At 33.1% G+C, this 17,522-nt stretch overlaps 1 protein-coding gene across 11 annotated transcripts in view; it reads right to left on the reverse strand.

Annotated features, from left to right (window-relative positions):
• The window catches only part of TAX1BP1 (Tax1 binding protein 1), a 90,161-nt gene that overhangs the window by 34,351 nt on the left and 38,288 nt on the right, over positions 1–17,522 (reverse strand). For 6 of the 11 annotated variants that reach the window (XM_035253550.3, XM_035253547.3, XM_035253545.3 and 3 more), the window contains exons 6-11: positions 10,049–10,197; positions 9,876–9,966; positions 8,088–8,276; positions 3,183–3,407; positions 2,242–2,388; positions 1,052–1,178 (exon numbers count right to left, since the gene is read on the reverse strand). In XM_035253550.3, coding sequence (XP_035109441.1) covers positions 1,052–1,178; positions 2,242–2,388; positions 3,183–3,407; positions 8,088–8,276; positions 9,876–9,966; positions 10,049–10,197 — 928 coding nt within the window. The remainder of the gene's footprint in view (positions 1–1,051; positions 1,179–2,241; positions 2,389–3,182; positions 3,408–8,087; positions 8,277–9,875; positions 9,967–10,048; positions 10,198–17,522) is intronic. The other 5 variants (XM_035253551.3, XM_035253546.3, XM_035253549.3 and 2 more) reach the window with 1 other exon arrangement.

The raw sequence follows: 17,522 nt of genomic DNA on the forward strand, positions 1-17,522 counted from the left end.
CCATACTCTGAGAATTCTCTCTCCCCTCTCTAAAAGCCAGGGTCTCACTATGCTGCCCAGGCTGGCATCAAACTCTTGGGAGCAAGGATCCTCTTGCCACAGATTCCAGAGTATCTAGTAGTACAGGCATATGATACCACACCCAGTCAAGAACACATTTTAAATCATTCTTCTAGTCCTTCATTCACTAGGTCTTTATTAAGTAAATACCCTATGACACCATTTTAGGTACTACAGAGGATACATGAAAATAGAAGGCTCGATTCTGTCCTACAGGGGACAAACCTAATTAAGTATTTATTAGTCTAAGATGTTTACATTTAAAAAGACTTAAAACATCAATTACTCTACACACTAAACAAGAAAATATACTTTCTCTAGTATTTAATGTCATTATTGTCAAATTTACATAAAGGTGAAAAAAATCAGGACAGATGAAAACCTAGTTAATCCAAATTTTCATGCTATTCATGTTTTTACTATGTCTCTCTAATCTGTTCTATAACTTAATAAAGTAATAAAAACAATTTAAAACTTCATAAAAAGTAATAAAAACTCATCAGCCAACAGGTACACTAACGAGGGAAGAAGTACCCTATTGATACAAAGCAGCCAAAAATTAATAAACAGAAAAACATGAGAACAGGGGATTTTTTTCCCCTGCAGAATTTAAAAATTAAAATGCCACAAATAAAATGCTTCACAATTCCATAGATTTAATGAAATATAAAGTAAATATTCAATTCGTGGCTTTTGTCCTATGTAGCCCAAATGAGTATTCACAAGCACCAGCTCATTTTTAACATGTGTGAATAATCTCAAGAAGATAACTACTAGTTTACATTCGTATTTTATATATGAAAGTTTTGTACATTCACCACATGCATGACTCTATTTTACATTTATGCCCTTATTTTCCCTTTGCCTCAATTTCCTCACTCATCCCATGAGGATTTTTATGAACATCCTGAAATTCTTACACATGAAAGAAAGCAGTATAAGTACTTTTCAATATAGGACATCCTACACAAAAAGTCTAAATGATTTTTACCTGCAGAAGGTGATGATGGCTTTACATCTACAGTAGAGGCAGAAGTGGCTGGGTCTGTGTTTACTGAAGCATCATTTACTTTCTGCTGACTCCCCATTTTCTTTGTGAAGACATTATTATTATTAGCCTATTCAAAACATTAATAAGTTGTTAAAATGATTCAATGAATTAGTTATATTTCCTTCTTGCAGTAACTATGTAAATATTATTTTTACATATTACTTTAGAAAATCCTAAGAAGTCTACAAGGCTGCTCTTGTTTTAAAAGCCAACAAAGACTAACATTATACACATCATTTTCCTGAAATGTTGAAAAATAAATATATTTTGCTTTTTCTTATAAACTCATCAAAACACCACCAAAATAAGTCATTCAAAGAAATCTACTAAAAGTTATAATGTGCTCAAAAAGCCCCAAGCCAAATTTATAGATGTGAGTGAGTCTTACTTAAAGTACCGTATTTTTTCACAAAAGCCTTCCTACTTTACTACATGTATTCCTTGTTTCTTTGTCACCTCTGATAAGTAAGACCAGGAAAGTATCACATGCATCATATAGTAAAAGAGAGCTATAGTACCACTTTCAACTTCAAGTTTTAAATATGTTCCTTCTACATTTCCAGGAGTTCCTCAGATAGCAAGCCTGTATTTAAGTACAATTTAAGGATCCACATTGAAACATACATATCTCAAAACAAAAGAATTTTCTTTGCCATATTAAAAATCTACCTACCTATTCTCAAATGGAATACAAAAGAATTAACTAATACTCTTTACTTCTTCCTAAAGACATGACTAGAAAGAACTTGCCAATGACAACTGAGAAACCATCTAAGACCCTAGGGATGATTAATGGTGAACTCCAGTGAGAATAAATGTCATTGTCACAAGAGTCAATAATATGTGTTGAGTTTTAAGTGACAAAGATATTCATCAAGAATTTAAAAGGGAAATGATCTAGAAAAAAGGACTCGCTCTCTCCTGCCCTTGTTTCCTTTGTTGGCTGTCCAGTAAATTAAAATTCCAGATTTTTTTTTAAAGAAGAATTATTACAATATTATGCCAATGACTTGAAATCAAGCAGAGATAAATTATATTTAAAAGATTGACATTTAGAATATTATAAATTTGATTTTCAAACAAAAATATTAACAAAATATTTTACTATGTGTAAATTTAATGATACTTACTGATTGATCTGAAAGTTTGTTTATTTGTTTTTGGAGTCTTTGGCATTCCTTAAATTTTTCTTTATAATGATCTGCAGCCATCTGAAGACGGAGTTTCAGATCTTCAACTTCTCTTCTTAGTTCATGTTCCAGTGTATCAGTCTTGTCCTAAGAAAGAAACAAACATTCTAAGAAAAAAATTAAAATCTGACACCTCCTCCTAATGTTAATAGTAACCCCAACTTCATTCTTACCTTTTTTCTTCTTTTTAAGACAGGGTCTTACTCTATGACCCAGGCTGAAACACAGTGGCCCAATTATGGCTCACTGCAGCCTTGACCTCCAAGCTCAAGCAATCCTCTTGCTTCAGCCTCCTGAGTAGCTAGGACTACAGGTACACATCACTATATCTGGCAAATTTTTAAAATTTTTTTGTAGAGATGGGGTCTCACTATGTTGCCCGGGCTGGTCTTGAACTCTTAAGCTCAAGCCATCTTCCCATCTCTGCCTCCCAAAGTGCTGAGATTATAGGTGTGAGCCACTGCCCTGGCCACTTTTTTCTTTATTTTGGGATTTTGGCTACAGAACAACATAGGGTCTTCTTAAGTCCAGTTTTACATTCTTAAGACTAAGGTTCATTTAAAAAACTAGAAAAAAATGGTTAATTCTCTTAACCATAATACTGTTTTATATAGCTAGTAAGGAATTCCAAACAAGGCAATATCTGACATCAATATATTCAATTAATAATAGGGCAGCTTTCACCAATTATTAAGAATTTTGCTCAAGTAAGTTTTTCTTACAGCATACATTAACAGCAAGCCAAGAAGTTACAATAACTAAACAAAAGGAATGAAAATTTAAAATTCTGATAAGAAATCTGACTTATTTTAATTTACTCTTTTGTGAGATTACAGTGGTTTTTAAAATTAAAATGCAAATTCAAAATTAACTTGCTTTACCTGATCTTTCTTCATAGCATTTAGTTGAAGTTCTGCCACTGCATCAGCTAACTGCTTTTTCACGTTCTCATTTTCCAAGCGTGCAGTATGCAGGTCTGCCATTGTTCTGTCTCGGACATTGACAGCATCACTAAGTTCCTTAGCCAGAAAGACAACTTCTTGCCGAGTTGCCTGAACCTGTTCTTCTGCTTTACGAAGCTGCTCCTTTAAAAAAAAAGTATCTTCCTGAAGAAAGCAAATAAATATATTTGTAATTCAACCATTCAAGTAAAAAACAAAAGCAGAAACAATTTTTACACATATTTCAAAAGAGCCAAAATTTTAGATATTGGTTTTTCTACTCATGACTTACAGAGTGTAGGCCTACAAAAAACTTAAGAAGTAACTTTGTTTTAGTTCCCTCTATAATACTGTGTACTCAGTTTCACTGCTACTGCTTTATACAGAGGAAGCTAAAGTACAGGGAGTCAGGCCACACATCCCGTGCTTAAGGACCTGCCCAAACTGAGGCTCAAACAACACATCGCATCCCCCAGAATCTCTCCAGCTAGAAATACTGACTCTCATTTTGTATGACAACCAGTAAAAATAATTCGAAAGGCTTCTTTGCAACACCAAAATTTTTGGTTAAAAGATGTTTCCTACTTTCTGCCCTAAAAGACATCCCATATAATATAAATCTATTTCATATTATTATAAAAGCACAGAACAGATTTAGACCTTAGTTCTAAAAATACTGATATACAAATAGTAAAGACGAGGCATTGGGAAAATGAAAAGTAATTCATACTGCTTGACAAACCTAAAAGTATCTTTAAAGAGCTAAAATTGCCAGGATGAAATTATTTCCTTTAACATTAATGGTCAAATATTATAACATTTAAACATTATAAACACAATAAATTTAGTGTATTCAACTTCCTGTTTTTAATCTTTGTACTAAAAATAATGTAAAATCAGCAAAAATGCATCTCAATATTGGTTTCTAAATTGTTAGCCCCTTAGAAGGAAATGTAAATGATGATTTTATGCAATGTTGGCATGGACAAAATCTTTGGAGGCATAACACTAATAGATCTACCTATATAAATATTGTCAACTTCTACATGTCAAAGGAGAAGTGATCTAGAAGAAAATTACACATAATATATTCAAGAAAGGTATAATAATACTTGATACAATAACTTTGCTAATCAATAAGGAGAAACAAAACAAAAAAACGGCAAAAGTCATGAACATACAAAATTTTTTTTAAAAATAAATGTGATTATGCAGTAAAAAATTCAACTCACCAACATTCAAATAAATAAGTTAAAACAAATGCCATTCATCTTTCAAACTAACAAAGATTAAAAAACAGTGACACTCCAATATTTAGATGGGTTTAAGGAAACTAGCACATTCACAAACAGCTAGGCTTATATAAACTGTAACTGGCATCTTTTCTCATCAGATGTTTACAACATTCATCAGTACCTTAAAAATTCTCACAGCTTTTGATCTAGCAATTTTATTTCCTTAAGTTTCTAAGAAAATTATCAAATGGTATAGACACAGGTTTACCTTTACAAGGATTTAATAAAAGACTAAAATAATGACAAATTATTAAGAACCTAAAATGTCTATCAATATGAGAATTTATGATAAAATATGATATGCCACCTCCATATAATGAAAGTCTATACAGCCATTACAAACAATATATATCTCATATACTCTTGGTGGGAATAAAAAAATCAATAGAACCTTTTTTGAAAGGTAATTTGAAAGTAACTATCAAAATTTAATACTCATTGACCCAGTAATTCCACTTGAAAGAATTTATCTAGATTATAAATGTGCCTACATATTGCTATAAGGATGTTTACTGCAGGATGCTTATACAAGCTAATGATAGTAAACAATCAAAAAATAATTATATACTACATAGTTGTTAAATGAAGAAGAGAAGGAATAGTAGGCAGCTGTTACGGTGAATGAAAAAGACTGACGTGTGTCACAGTGCAAGATATCCATTTATAAAGTTTTTAAAAAAGGAAAAAAGTTTCAGAACACCCTATGTATTCTAATTTCTGTTAAAATATAAATACATATGTATATCCATAAATTCTATAATGACTTATCTGATAAGGGATGAGGGTTACATTTTACTTTGTATCTCATGTACTGTTTAAATTTTTTATAACCATAACCTCACACTACTTCTATAATCTTTTAAAAAGCTTTTGCAACTAGTAGTCATTTTTCTCAGGTACTTCCACAACTATGTTTTTCCTCCCAGAAGTATTGCTTAAATAGGAAAAAGATGGTTGGAGAAATTTTTAGCATCTTATTAAATAACAAATAATCAAATACACTTCTCATGTTTGTATTTGCAATCAGTTACATTAAAAAGTAACATACACTTCTGACATTTTAGGTGTTACATTAACTATGTCTGAGTATATTTAATAGCAAATTACTGAAAACGACATCCTAATAATGAATTAATCAAGGTAAATCTATATAATGGAATATTATGTGGCCATTTTTTCTCAAATTAGGAAGATCTCTATGAACTGATATGGAATAACTGGCAACCTATTTTGTTCAGTGAGAAAAAGCAAGGTGCAAAACAGTATTTACACTAGTGCCACCTTTTTAAAGAAGACGATAAAGAAATATGTGTGTACATGTACACATGCATATATAAGCTTATTTTTACAAAAAGAAATCTAAGAATAAACTAGAAACTAATGAAAATATTTACGTATCAGTAAAGATAAGAAAAGGGTTAAAAATCTAGGGAAGAGAGTGAGACCTCAAAGTAAAATTTTTATATCATTTTGACTTCTGAACAAAGCAACTGTTTTACATATTCAAATAATAACATGAACTCAAAAGGTTAGAATAAAAGCAAATACTAAAATTAAATACAAATGAAATTATATTCCAAAATTTAACATATGTATGCAAAAAAATAGTTCAAGTAACTTTTGTACGTGGTGTTCTATACATCCTTAGTGAAATATATTCTAAGAAAAAAGAGCTGTAAAAATACCTTAGTTTTATTTAGTAGATTTATTGTTGGAAGTTGCATTAATAATTGTCAAACTATTGGTGTGTATGGCTGGGTGTAAACCCATGAGTAATAATGATGTTTTGGAAACAAGAGTTCTCACACTGGGAGAAAAGAGATATAAATATGGAATGCAACAAAGGAAGGAAGAATCCTAAGGTACTAAATCTGAATTGGAGCAAACAATATAAACTAAAGATGCAGAATACCCGATGGAAGTACAAAGCAGCAGCCCCACAGTAGCAAAAGGACCGAGTTCTTGGTTTCAAAATACCATTACCTACTAGAATTTTGAACCAGAGCTCCTTGGAGAAATGAGAGTATCAGGTCTGGGGGAACAACCTGAAGTTAGAACACACAGTTGTGCCATGAAGCAAGAAGTATTCAAAGCATTATAGGAACATATCAGGACAAAAAAAAAATCCAATTAAACCTTGAATTTAACCAAGGTTCCCCTGGTTAAATTTAGAACAATTTGGGTATGAAAAAGAATGATGATTATACATAACAATATGCAATAAAAATCCTTAAGTCTAAAGTTATATTAAAAAAAAGAGGAAGGGAATCACGGGAACCTCCTCATTATAAAAGATCACCTACAAATAACTGTAGAAGGAATCGAATTTTTTAAATCACAATTTTTCTATCATTATTACCAATGTAATAGCTGATGAAGGTGAGGAGCATCAAAGGACAATAAAACCACTGGGGAAGGGCTGTTGGTGAATAGGGTATTTATACAGATTGCTTAATAATCATAAAGAGGGAAATAAAAGAAAGGCACCTATATAGACACAGGTAGGCATAACTTTAAACAAATTATTATTATTATTTTATTTTTATTTATTTTTTTTTTTTTTGAGACGGAGTTTCGCTCTTGGTACCCAGGCTGGAGTGCAATGGCGCGATCTCGGCTCACCGCAACCTCCGCCTCCTGGGTTCAGGCAATTCTCCTGCCTCAGCCTCCTGAGTAGCTGGGATTACAGGCACGCACCACCATGCCCAGCTAATTTTTTGTATTTTTAGTAGAGACGGGGTTTCACCATGTTGACCAGGCTGGTCTCGATCTCTTGACCTCGTGATCCACCCGTCTCGGCCTGCCAAAGTGCTGGGATTACAGGCTTGAGCCACCGCGCCCAGCCTAAACAAATTATTAAACCTAAAGTTATCAAGAATGAAACAAACTGACACTATATAACTTTTGATATGACTCCAACAGGATGGACAAAACAGCAACTATTTATTTTTTGCAAAATGTCTCACTTGAATCTAGTCATGAGAAACAACAGACAAATCCAGATTACAGAATATTTTCTCAGACTAGCCTGTTTTCTCCAAAAATATCAATTTCATAAAAAGTGCAAGGACACTATTCTAGATTAAAACAGACTCATAACACATCAAAATAATATGTAGTATTTGACTAACTCTGAATCAAAATAATTTAAAGGTTATACAAGAATACATTTGGGACAATTTGAATGTGAACTAACTATACAAGAGAATCAATATTATTCTATCAATGTCAAATTCTTAGGCGTGATAATGGTATTATGGCTATGAAGAAGAATGTACTTGTTCATAAGAGAGACATGCTGAAATATTTAAATTATCATAATACTTGCAATTCACATGGCTCAGGAAAAAAAGCCATATAAATGGGAGAGATAAAACAAAGAATGGCAAAATATTTTAGGGTACATGAGTATGCACTGTTTTGTTCTTTCAACTATTTCGTAAGTTTAACTTTTTCAAAACAAAAGGTTGAAGGAATTTTTAAAAATCATATTGTATACACTTCATAGAGATGTTTTACAATCTTCAAATACAACAGCGAAAATACTTACTTTATTACTTGAGGTTGTAAGCAGGAAAGTCCTTTGCAGATTTTCCTTTTCAGCCAAACATAACTGCAGTCTGCCAATCTCTTCTTTGAAATGAGTAATCATGCCTTCTTTGTTCCCATCTAAATTTTTTAAAGTCTGGACCTCTGACATAAGCTTGGTATTTTCTATTTCTGTATTCTTCAAATGTACCTGTAATGGTGTTTGAAAATGACAAGAATATTCTAACTCCATAACCTAAGTGAGTCAAAGTTTAAAATACCATTATATTTCTAACCCAAAGATTATGAAAGGAAGGAAAGTCATACTAGACCAGGATATTTAACAGACCCAGGTTCTGCCAAATGACTAGTTAAGAATGTAGGAGCAGAACGCAACTTTTCTGAACTTCTTTCTTTTCCACAGAGATTATTCTAAGGCCTAACAACATTACCTGATCTCTAAAGTCTTCTCCTTTGATTTAATGGTTTCAATTTTTTTTTTTTTTTTAATGCAAATAGATTTGGTTGTTCTTCTGGGGAAACAAATTACGTTATTTGGCATAATCAAATCTGGCATGACAAGACTCTGGAAAACTAGAAGGGGTGCATTCAAAAACAACGTCTCAAACAATTCAATTTTCTACAGGTGAAAAGTACTATATCATTTAGTTTCAATGTGCCAAAGAATGTATTTGTTGATTAACCCAACTATACTGATTTTCCCATGACTTTCGCTATTGCTGATTTGCTAACAGATATACAAATGAAATTCAATAACTGGAATTAGAAATACAGACCCCTAGTGTCCACTGTCAAGTATATCTTGCTTTGGTTAAGAGTAATGAGGAGAAATGAATTAACTTACTTCTTGCACTTTACTCTTTAAATGTACAGAATACTGAAGGACTAATTTCTGTTCACAAGGATAGAATATTAACTCCTGATTCTCTGAAGGCATCAGCATCCAACACCCTTGCAACATCGCTTTAAAACACTACCTAATTTTCATAATCATCAGCTCATGAAACTTGACTTAACAAGAAACTGACTTAACTGAGGATGTTCTTGAAATTCCACATCTAGAATTGCCTTCAGGAAATACTCATGAGCCACTTAAGATAGTAAGCCTCAATTTGCACCTGCAACATTACTGATAATTAAGCTAACTATCCTATATTTCAGGATTGCTTAAAAAAAAAATAAAAACTTCAAACGGTCAAGATTTGTTAGCATTGAGGTTATTTTTTTTTGCAAAATGACAGTCTGAAGATATTCTACAAGTCAAACTCTAAAATGGGATATTACTAAATTAACATTCTCCCCAAGGTATACATGAATGTTCTTAAAAATGAAAAACAGTTGTAAGAATTCTGATAAGTATCTTAATATCATTAAACCTCTTCAACTTATTACACAGTACCTGTTAAGTATCTAAAACAGGAGCAAATTAACTCCCTGAAAACTAGCATTTAGGGGTGATACACAACATGACTGTGACTTCCTCCTTGCTGTCTCCAGGATCACTTACTCTGAGAGAAGCTCTAGCTGCTATGCTATGAGGACATTCAAGCAGCCTATGAAAAGGGCCTTCTGCCAAAAGCCATGTGAGTAAGCCATCTTGAAAACAGATTCTCCAGTCCCAATCAAGCCTTTAGCTGACTATAGCCATTGCCAAGAAGACTGCAACTACAGAAGACCAGAGCCAGAACCACTCAGCTAAGCTGCTCCTAAATTGCTGACCTGCAGCCCCTAAGTTTTGGGATCATATCTTATGAAGCAACAGGCAATAAATATGGAAAGAATAAATTACCTTGTAAAGTTCCTTCTCATCCTTTTCTGTCTTCAACTGACATTCAAGTTGTTCTCTTTCGTGCTGTGCCTTTCTGAGTTTGTCCTTTAAACTGAGATAGGATAAAGAAACATTATAATGTTTTCAAGTTTTTAAATTTTTATTAAAGTTTTTTTTTAAAAGCATAGAACTACCTGTCTAATTCAGTTTCTTTTTCAATTGCTTTATGTGTTACTGACACAATATCTTCCTCAAGCTGGAGGGCTTTGGATGTAGCATCACTATACTTCTTCTTAAACTCTTCATTTTCCATTTTTAAACTCTGTGTTACTTCAGTAAGATCCTGAGAAGTGACGACAAGGTGTTTTGAGAAATACAGAAACATAGTAAGGAAAGCAAATTTGCATACCTTTAAGAAAACTATATATCCTTAGAATTTTAAGCCCACGTTTGTTCCTTCCAAAATTGAGAAACAAAGACTATAAAACCTAAAATTCTGACATTTATTTAAATTTTCATATACTTAATTAATGGATAATTTGTTTTTTGTTTGGGATCTCACTTAGTCACCCAGGCTGGAATGCAGTGGCATGATCACAGCTCACTGCATCCTCAATTTCCAAAGTTCAGGTGATCATCCCACCCCAGCCTCCCAGGTACTTGGGACTACAGGCACCTGCCACCACACCTGGCTAATTTTCTAATTTTTTTTTTTAAGAGACAGGTTTTTGCCATGTTGCCCAGTCTGACACTCCTGGCTCAAACAATCCTCCTGCACTGGGCCTTCCAAAGTGCTAGGACTACAGGCATGAGCAATGATTAGTTTTTTTGTATACATCTCCCCACCTTCAGACTTTTCATGTACCCTGTTTGTTGATTTTACTAACTTCTCCACCAGGGGGCAGGCAACAAAAATGAGGAAAAAAAAAATTAATCACTTTTCTTTTTCACATCTTGCTTTTCAATGTTACCCCAATGACAAATCAGGGCTTATATGACAACATCAAGGTTAACATCCACTTTTTCTAGCACAGGTCACTAAGTGCCATCAAAGCACTAAAATATGCCTAAAGCCAATGTTCCTAATGTTGTTGCCAGTGTGACTCAGAGACCTAAACAAATATTCAAAGATACTAAGACAGATATAAAAGAGGTAGTAAGTGCAACAAATTGAATGTAATTCTACTTGGAATATTCTACTTTAAACAAATTTAAGACTCAAATATAATAGTGTATATAGGGAAGTGCTTTGTTAATAGAAAATGTCTATACAACAAAAGAATTGGTAAATTAAGATGAAATTATTTTTATTAAAGAATAATTTTAAAATTTCTCCCCAAAACAGTAATATTTACCTACCCAGCAAGGAAAACTAAAAAAAAATTACCATTCAGCCAAGTTAAGAGTATGAAACATTACATAGTATTTGTAATTCACATAAAAAATCTCAGCCAAATATTTTATTGCTAATCATTTTAAATATCTTATTAGAACATGAACACTGCTACATTATTTTATAAAATAGTCAGATACACCTTATTGATTTTATTTTTGTTCAAAACAAATGTTTGTATAACTGAATTTGTAACACTAACCAAAAACTGTTGTACAAAATACTGTTTTGGTTCCAATTCCATAATACCAGAGAAAACAATATTTATTTTCTCTGCAATAAATGTTGTCAATACATAATGACTGTTGTGAAATTGGGCACATTTTCAGGATTTGTCTTGTTGATTTATAAAGACAGAGAGGTTTCTAAATAATGTTTTGGGGTTTTTTTAACTTTTAGTTTTACCAAATACTCTCTTGGCACTTCAAATACACTACAGATTTAATACAAGTATTTCTCCCTAGGACAAAACTAGTTTCCAATACTTTAGTAATGAAGCTCTATAATTGGTATACAGCATTCTATAAAATGTATAGGAAAATAGAAAAAAGTAGCAACTGAATGTAAATCATGAACTAATTGCTTTGAGCCAGTTATCTTTACATTGAATTATAAATTAATTCTGACTACAATAAATGTCTTAGACTCTTTCTCTGGTGATCATAAAAGCACCCGATAGCTTCTCAGCATCTAAACCTCTTTTCAAAAGGCATGAAAATGATAAAGTAAGAATTATTCTTCAGGCCTCTATTTTTCATGTCTGAGCTAACCACAAGCATCTTCAATGTGGCTCAATCCTCCTTAGCAAGAAAAAGCTTAGGGCTTTGCCATTTCAAACAACTAAGAATCATGCCTTCAAAAATTAACTTTAAAAGAGTAAAACCTAAAACACAATTTTTCTAAATCACTTTGGTCACCATTTGTAAATCATGCCAAAAGAACATCATAATTCTAATATTAAAACATAGAAAAACTCCATCAGATAATTAAGCCTGCTACATTGTACACCAATATGAAAACAATCATAAAAATTGGAGCAAAGGGAGACAAAGAGAGTATTTCAGATTCATGCAAGGATTTTCTTCCCGCTCCTAAACTGAAAAATCACTGTTTCCATGAGCCACTATTACCAATTCTCACAAGTATATGAATAACCAGATAAAAAGATTATAAACCATTCATCTACGTGGCTAAAGACATTTTAAAAGTATTTAAAATAACAGAGAACATTTATTCTCATGTTAAAAAATAAAATTCTCATTGTAAACAAAAGCTATATGAAGAAACTAGATATCGTATCATTAACAATTATCCATAAAAAAGGTATGGTATTCTAGATTCACAAATATACAGACTAAAATTTAGTAAACTAGTACCTGAATGCTTTAACAAATTATTGACAAAACCATTACTTATGAAAATTGCTAGTCAGATTTTAACTCAAATTTCACTCATTTTAATGTGTGAGTCTTTTCTCAAACACTCTACTTTTGAGATCAACTAAAATACCAAGTTACGAAGACAGCTACACAGACTATAAATGCATCTTCTCAGGTTTCTAGAAATCCACCAGACAAAAATATAACTAACAACAATATTTGATGTGCAGTGGCTCACGTCTATAATCCCAGCCCTTTGGGAGGCCTAGGTGAGCAGATCACCTGAGGTCAGAAGTTCAAGACCTGCCTGGCCAACACAGTGAAACCCCATCTCTACAAAAAAATTTAAAAAATAAAAAAAAAAGCCAGGTGTGGTGGCATGTGTCTGCAGTCCCAGCTACTTGGGAGGCTGAGGCAGCTGAATCATTTGAACCCACAAGGAGGAGGTTGCAGTTAGCCGAGATCATGTCACTACACTCCAGCCTGGGTGACGGAGCAAGACTCTGTCTCAAAAAAAAAAAAGGAAAAAAAAGTTTTTAAAATGGAAAAGGGCTTATGGAATTTGGATACAAAGAAAGAATATTTTTGCACAGCTGTACATGTTTGTGTTTTATGCTAAGTGTTATTTCAAAAGAACCAAAAAGTCTTAAAAAATTAAAGTTATAGAGTGAAAAGTTACAGTAAGCTAATGTTAATTTATTTTTGAAGAAAATTTTTTTTTATAAATTTAGTGTAGTCTGGCCAGGTGCGATGGCTCGTGTCTGTAATCTCAGCACTTTGAGAGGCCGAGGCAGGTAGATCATTTGACGTCAGGAGTACGAGACCAACATGGTGAAACCCTGTCGCTACTAAAAACATAAAAATTAGCCAGGTGTGGTGGTGTGCAGCTGTAATCCCAGTTATTCAGGAGGCTAAGGCACAAGAATCACTTGAACCTGGAAGCCAGAGGTTCCTGTGAGCCGAGATCACACCACTACACTGCACTCCAGCCTGGGCAACAGACTGAGACTCCATCTCAAAAGAAAAAAATTCATTAAATAATTTGGTGTAGTCTAAGTATACGACGTTTATAAGATCTACAGTAGTGTACAGCAATGTTCTGGGCCTTCACATTCACTCACTACTCACTCACTGAATAACCTAGAGCAATCCCGTCCTGCAAGGTCCATTTGTGGTAAATGCCCTATACAGGTTTAACTAATTTTATCTTTTATACAGTATTTTTACTGTACCTTTCCTTTTCTAAAATGTCTAGATAGTTTAGATACACAAATATTTGCCACTGTTACAACTGCCTACAGTATTCAGTACTGCACACATTTGTAGCCTAGAAGGAATAGGTTATACCATATAGCCTAGGTGTGTGACAGACTATGCCATCTAGCTTTAAGTACACACTATGATGTTTGCACAAAGAGAAAATCACCCAACAACATATTTCTCAGAACATATCCCATTGTTAAGTGATGAATGACTATAGTAAAAAACATAATGAGGGCTACCTTTGATTCACTGAAAAATCAGCTATGGGCAAATGCCCTTAAATTCAACTTTTATAAGAAAATAACAGGTCCAAGCATTAATTTTTGTCGCTGGAGTAGAGGGGGGAAGAGAGACAGGCTACAAATTTACTAGTGTCTAAATTATTTCCTGAATATGAATATATTCCACAGACAAGTGATTTTTCTTAACATTAGGTTTTATATACATTTTTTAAGAGTTAGGGAATAAGTACAAAAAATTAGGGTAGTGTAACTTTACTTACATTAAACTGCCTTTTGATTAAATTGAATGGAATTATTCAATGATGTAGTCTTATAAAATAAACTATAAAAATGCTTAATTTTACAGTTCTCTGTCAATACAAATATTATGGGCTTAAAAGTATATAAATATACTTTAGAAATATGAATTTCTTAAAATTATTACTTTGTAACACAGGTACAAAATTAAAGTAATTAGCTTGAAAGAAACACATCGCTATGTAAACATAAGTTGTAATCATCACCCCATGTATTAAAATTAAGCCTTTTGTATCTTGATGACAATTGGTAAAAACAAAAACAAACTCAATGAGATCATAAATTCAAAATTGGTTTTTGGCAATTCCATATATTAGATACTAAAAGCCTTAAACTGCCTCTGTCCAAAATCAGGTACTTAATATTATGATAACAACAACAGCTATCTTGAGAGCCACTATATAGGAAATGCTATGTGCTTTATGTATAATACGCTCTCATTTGATCAGCACATGGCCTAAGAACTAGCAACAATGATGATGCTCGTTTATATGAGAAAAGTGAGCCACAGAGAAGTAGTTTATCAAAGGTCACCCAGCTAGTAAATGGTAGAACTGAGAATTATTTCAACTTTCCAATATTCTTAAACAAAAATTTTCTAAAATAATAACTGAAAATTTTAATACCAGAGGCATTGAAATTTTGGTAATTTGATTTTTATCTACCCTTGATATGACCTTTCTTAAGAGTGGTACTAATAAATAGACTAAGTTATGAGGTACTCTTTCCAGATCTCATTTACAAACTGTTAAATTCAAACTACTACATTTGTTGCATTGTGGCAGAGACTGCTGATTGCCTGCCAAATTACAACCTCCTTTCAGCCACAGTAATTACATATCACTGCCTAACTACACTGTATACCAGCTTCTTTTGCAATGCATTATAGTCATCAAAATTCTCATCAGTTAAATATAAATAAAATGGTATATAACACTTCCACTTCTGTAACTTACAGTATTGATCATGCCTTGTCTAAGATCTTTTTCCCCTTTTCAGCCAGATGAAACCAGGATATGTCAGTGATCAAGTTTGTATTATGAAGATATAAATTCTCTAGGAGTCTAAGGGGTTGGGCAGTGAAATGATATAAAAGGTAACAAGACCCTGAATAATCATGTAAAGCAAATCTGCGCTACCCTCCCCAGACTTCAATGACTCATGACATAGACTGTTACATTAGCAACAACAAAACTTAATTTTACACTACTGAGTTTCTTTGTCATCACACTAATTCATTATTAATCCCTAACTAGTATTCAAATCAAGTAACTCATTTGATACACTGCCATTAAGACAAAAATTAAACTGGGTATGTAATAAAGTATAAGATATGCATCATTGATCATACCCAAATTCAACTACTATTTTAAATTACTTTAAATATCTCATTCTTGAAGAGAAAATGTAGCAACTAATAGTCAAAAATATGGAAATTACAAAGCTAGGTCAAACACTGCTATGATACTGAGTATATCTAAACAATCAGAAAACAGCCAATTTAAAGGGCAACAAATACATATGGTAGAGGATCTCAAAAAAAGTGCTATAAGCACCTGTCAGAAAAATACTTGCCTCAAAAATCAAAAGTCTAGTTATGAGCAAGCATGGTGGTACACACCTGTAGTCCCAGCTACTTGGGAGGCTGAGGTAGATAGCTGGAGTCCAGGAGTTCGAGGCCAGCCTGGGAAATACAGTGAGGCCTTGCCTCTATATTTTTAAAATTTTTTTTACATCAAGATACAGAATATTGTTAAGCAATAATAAGAAACAAAGTACTGATCTATGGGTGAACCTCAAAATCATTATGGAAATGTAAAAAAAAAAAAGGCAAATATAGAGACACAGAAAGTAGACTCATGGTTGCCTAGGGCTGGAGACAGGAGTATGTAAAGAGTGACTGTTAATAGATGCAAGGTTTCTTTGGGGGATGATAAAATCCTAAGATTAAATTGTAATGATGGTGGCATGACTCTGTAAATATACAAAAAACTATTCAATTGTATACTTTTTTAAAAAAATCAAGATAACTGAAGTTAATATAGGTTGGCTTTTGGATGCTTGCTTTCTTTTATATCTGTAACTGAGTAATCCTGGGTACACTCTTACAGAAGCTATCTATATTCTTGAGTCCAATTAAAAGCATATTAAATAAAAATCTTCATTTGTTTAAGTAATATAAAGTATAAGAAGCAACTCAAGAGTATGACTAGTGGACCAGTACTAGACCAGACAGTTACCTGTCAAGACAAGACACTTGTATAAAATATAAATCAACTACATCACTAAGCACACTGTTAGGTTCACCTAACAGCTTTTCATAGCAATACTTTCTCAATGAAGGAAGCAGTACATTTACATACATTGCAGTGCATATTTTTCATTCCAACAAAGACCAGTAACTAAGTTTCTGAATCAGCTACTCTGAGTACCACAAAATAGAAAACTAAGAACAGAATGCCAAATATGTTCAGAAAAACCATACAGGCTTTTAAACCTGGGTACCTACAATACCAGATAATTCAAATCACCTGAGAAAGAGTATCGTGGCTCCTCTAAATCTACATTTCTCCTGATAGTGACTCTAAAACACACAATTAGATGCAACTAAAATAGTGCCAAAATAGAATAACAAGAAAAGAACTAAATAAAACCACCTGAAAACTAAGAAAAACTGGATGAAGAACAGCTCTCAAGCCAGTGGACATCAGGATAAAAGGTCAGTGATCCCTCAAAGAAAAGAAACAACCAAGGTCACTTCTATAACTGCTCCAGCTTATTAATGTCTAGAGAGACTTTCAAGGCCACAGGGCAAGGAGGGCAAACTCAGGCAGAGTCCAGTGGTTTCCCTGAGCTATGGAGAGAAACTGAGTCTAGGAAACCTAGGGAGAATAGTTTTCAGGACAGAGTACCAGAGAAGAATCAGTAGAAAAAGAACTCCTGAGATCTACAAGGAGTCCTCTTCAAGTCCTGAGCTGATTACTGATCAGCATATGCATGTGAGAAAGTTAACCCAGGCTGGAGAAAGAATCACCCAAAAGGACTACAGAGAACAGTGCCTGGAACTCAAAATGGGCCAAGAATAGTGGTTATT

Source organism: Callithrix jacchus, chromosome 11, assembly GCF_049354715.1.
Source record: "Callithrix jacchus isolate 240 chromosome 11, calJac240_pri, whole genome shotgun sequence".
In the NCBI taxonomy this organism is placed as follows: domain Eukaryota; kingdom Metazoa; phylum Chordata; class Mammalia; order Primates; family Cebidae; genus Callithrix; species Callithrix jacchus.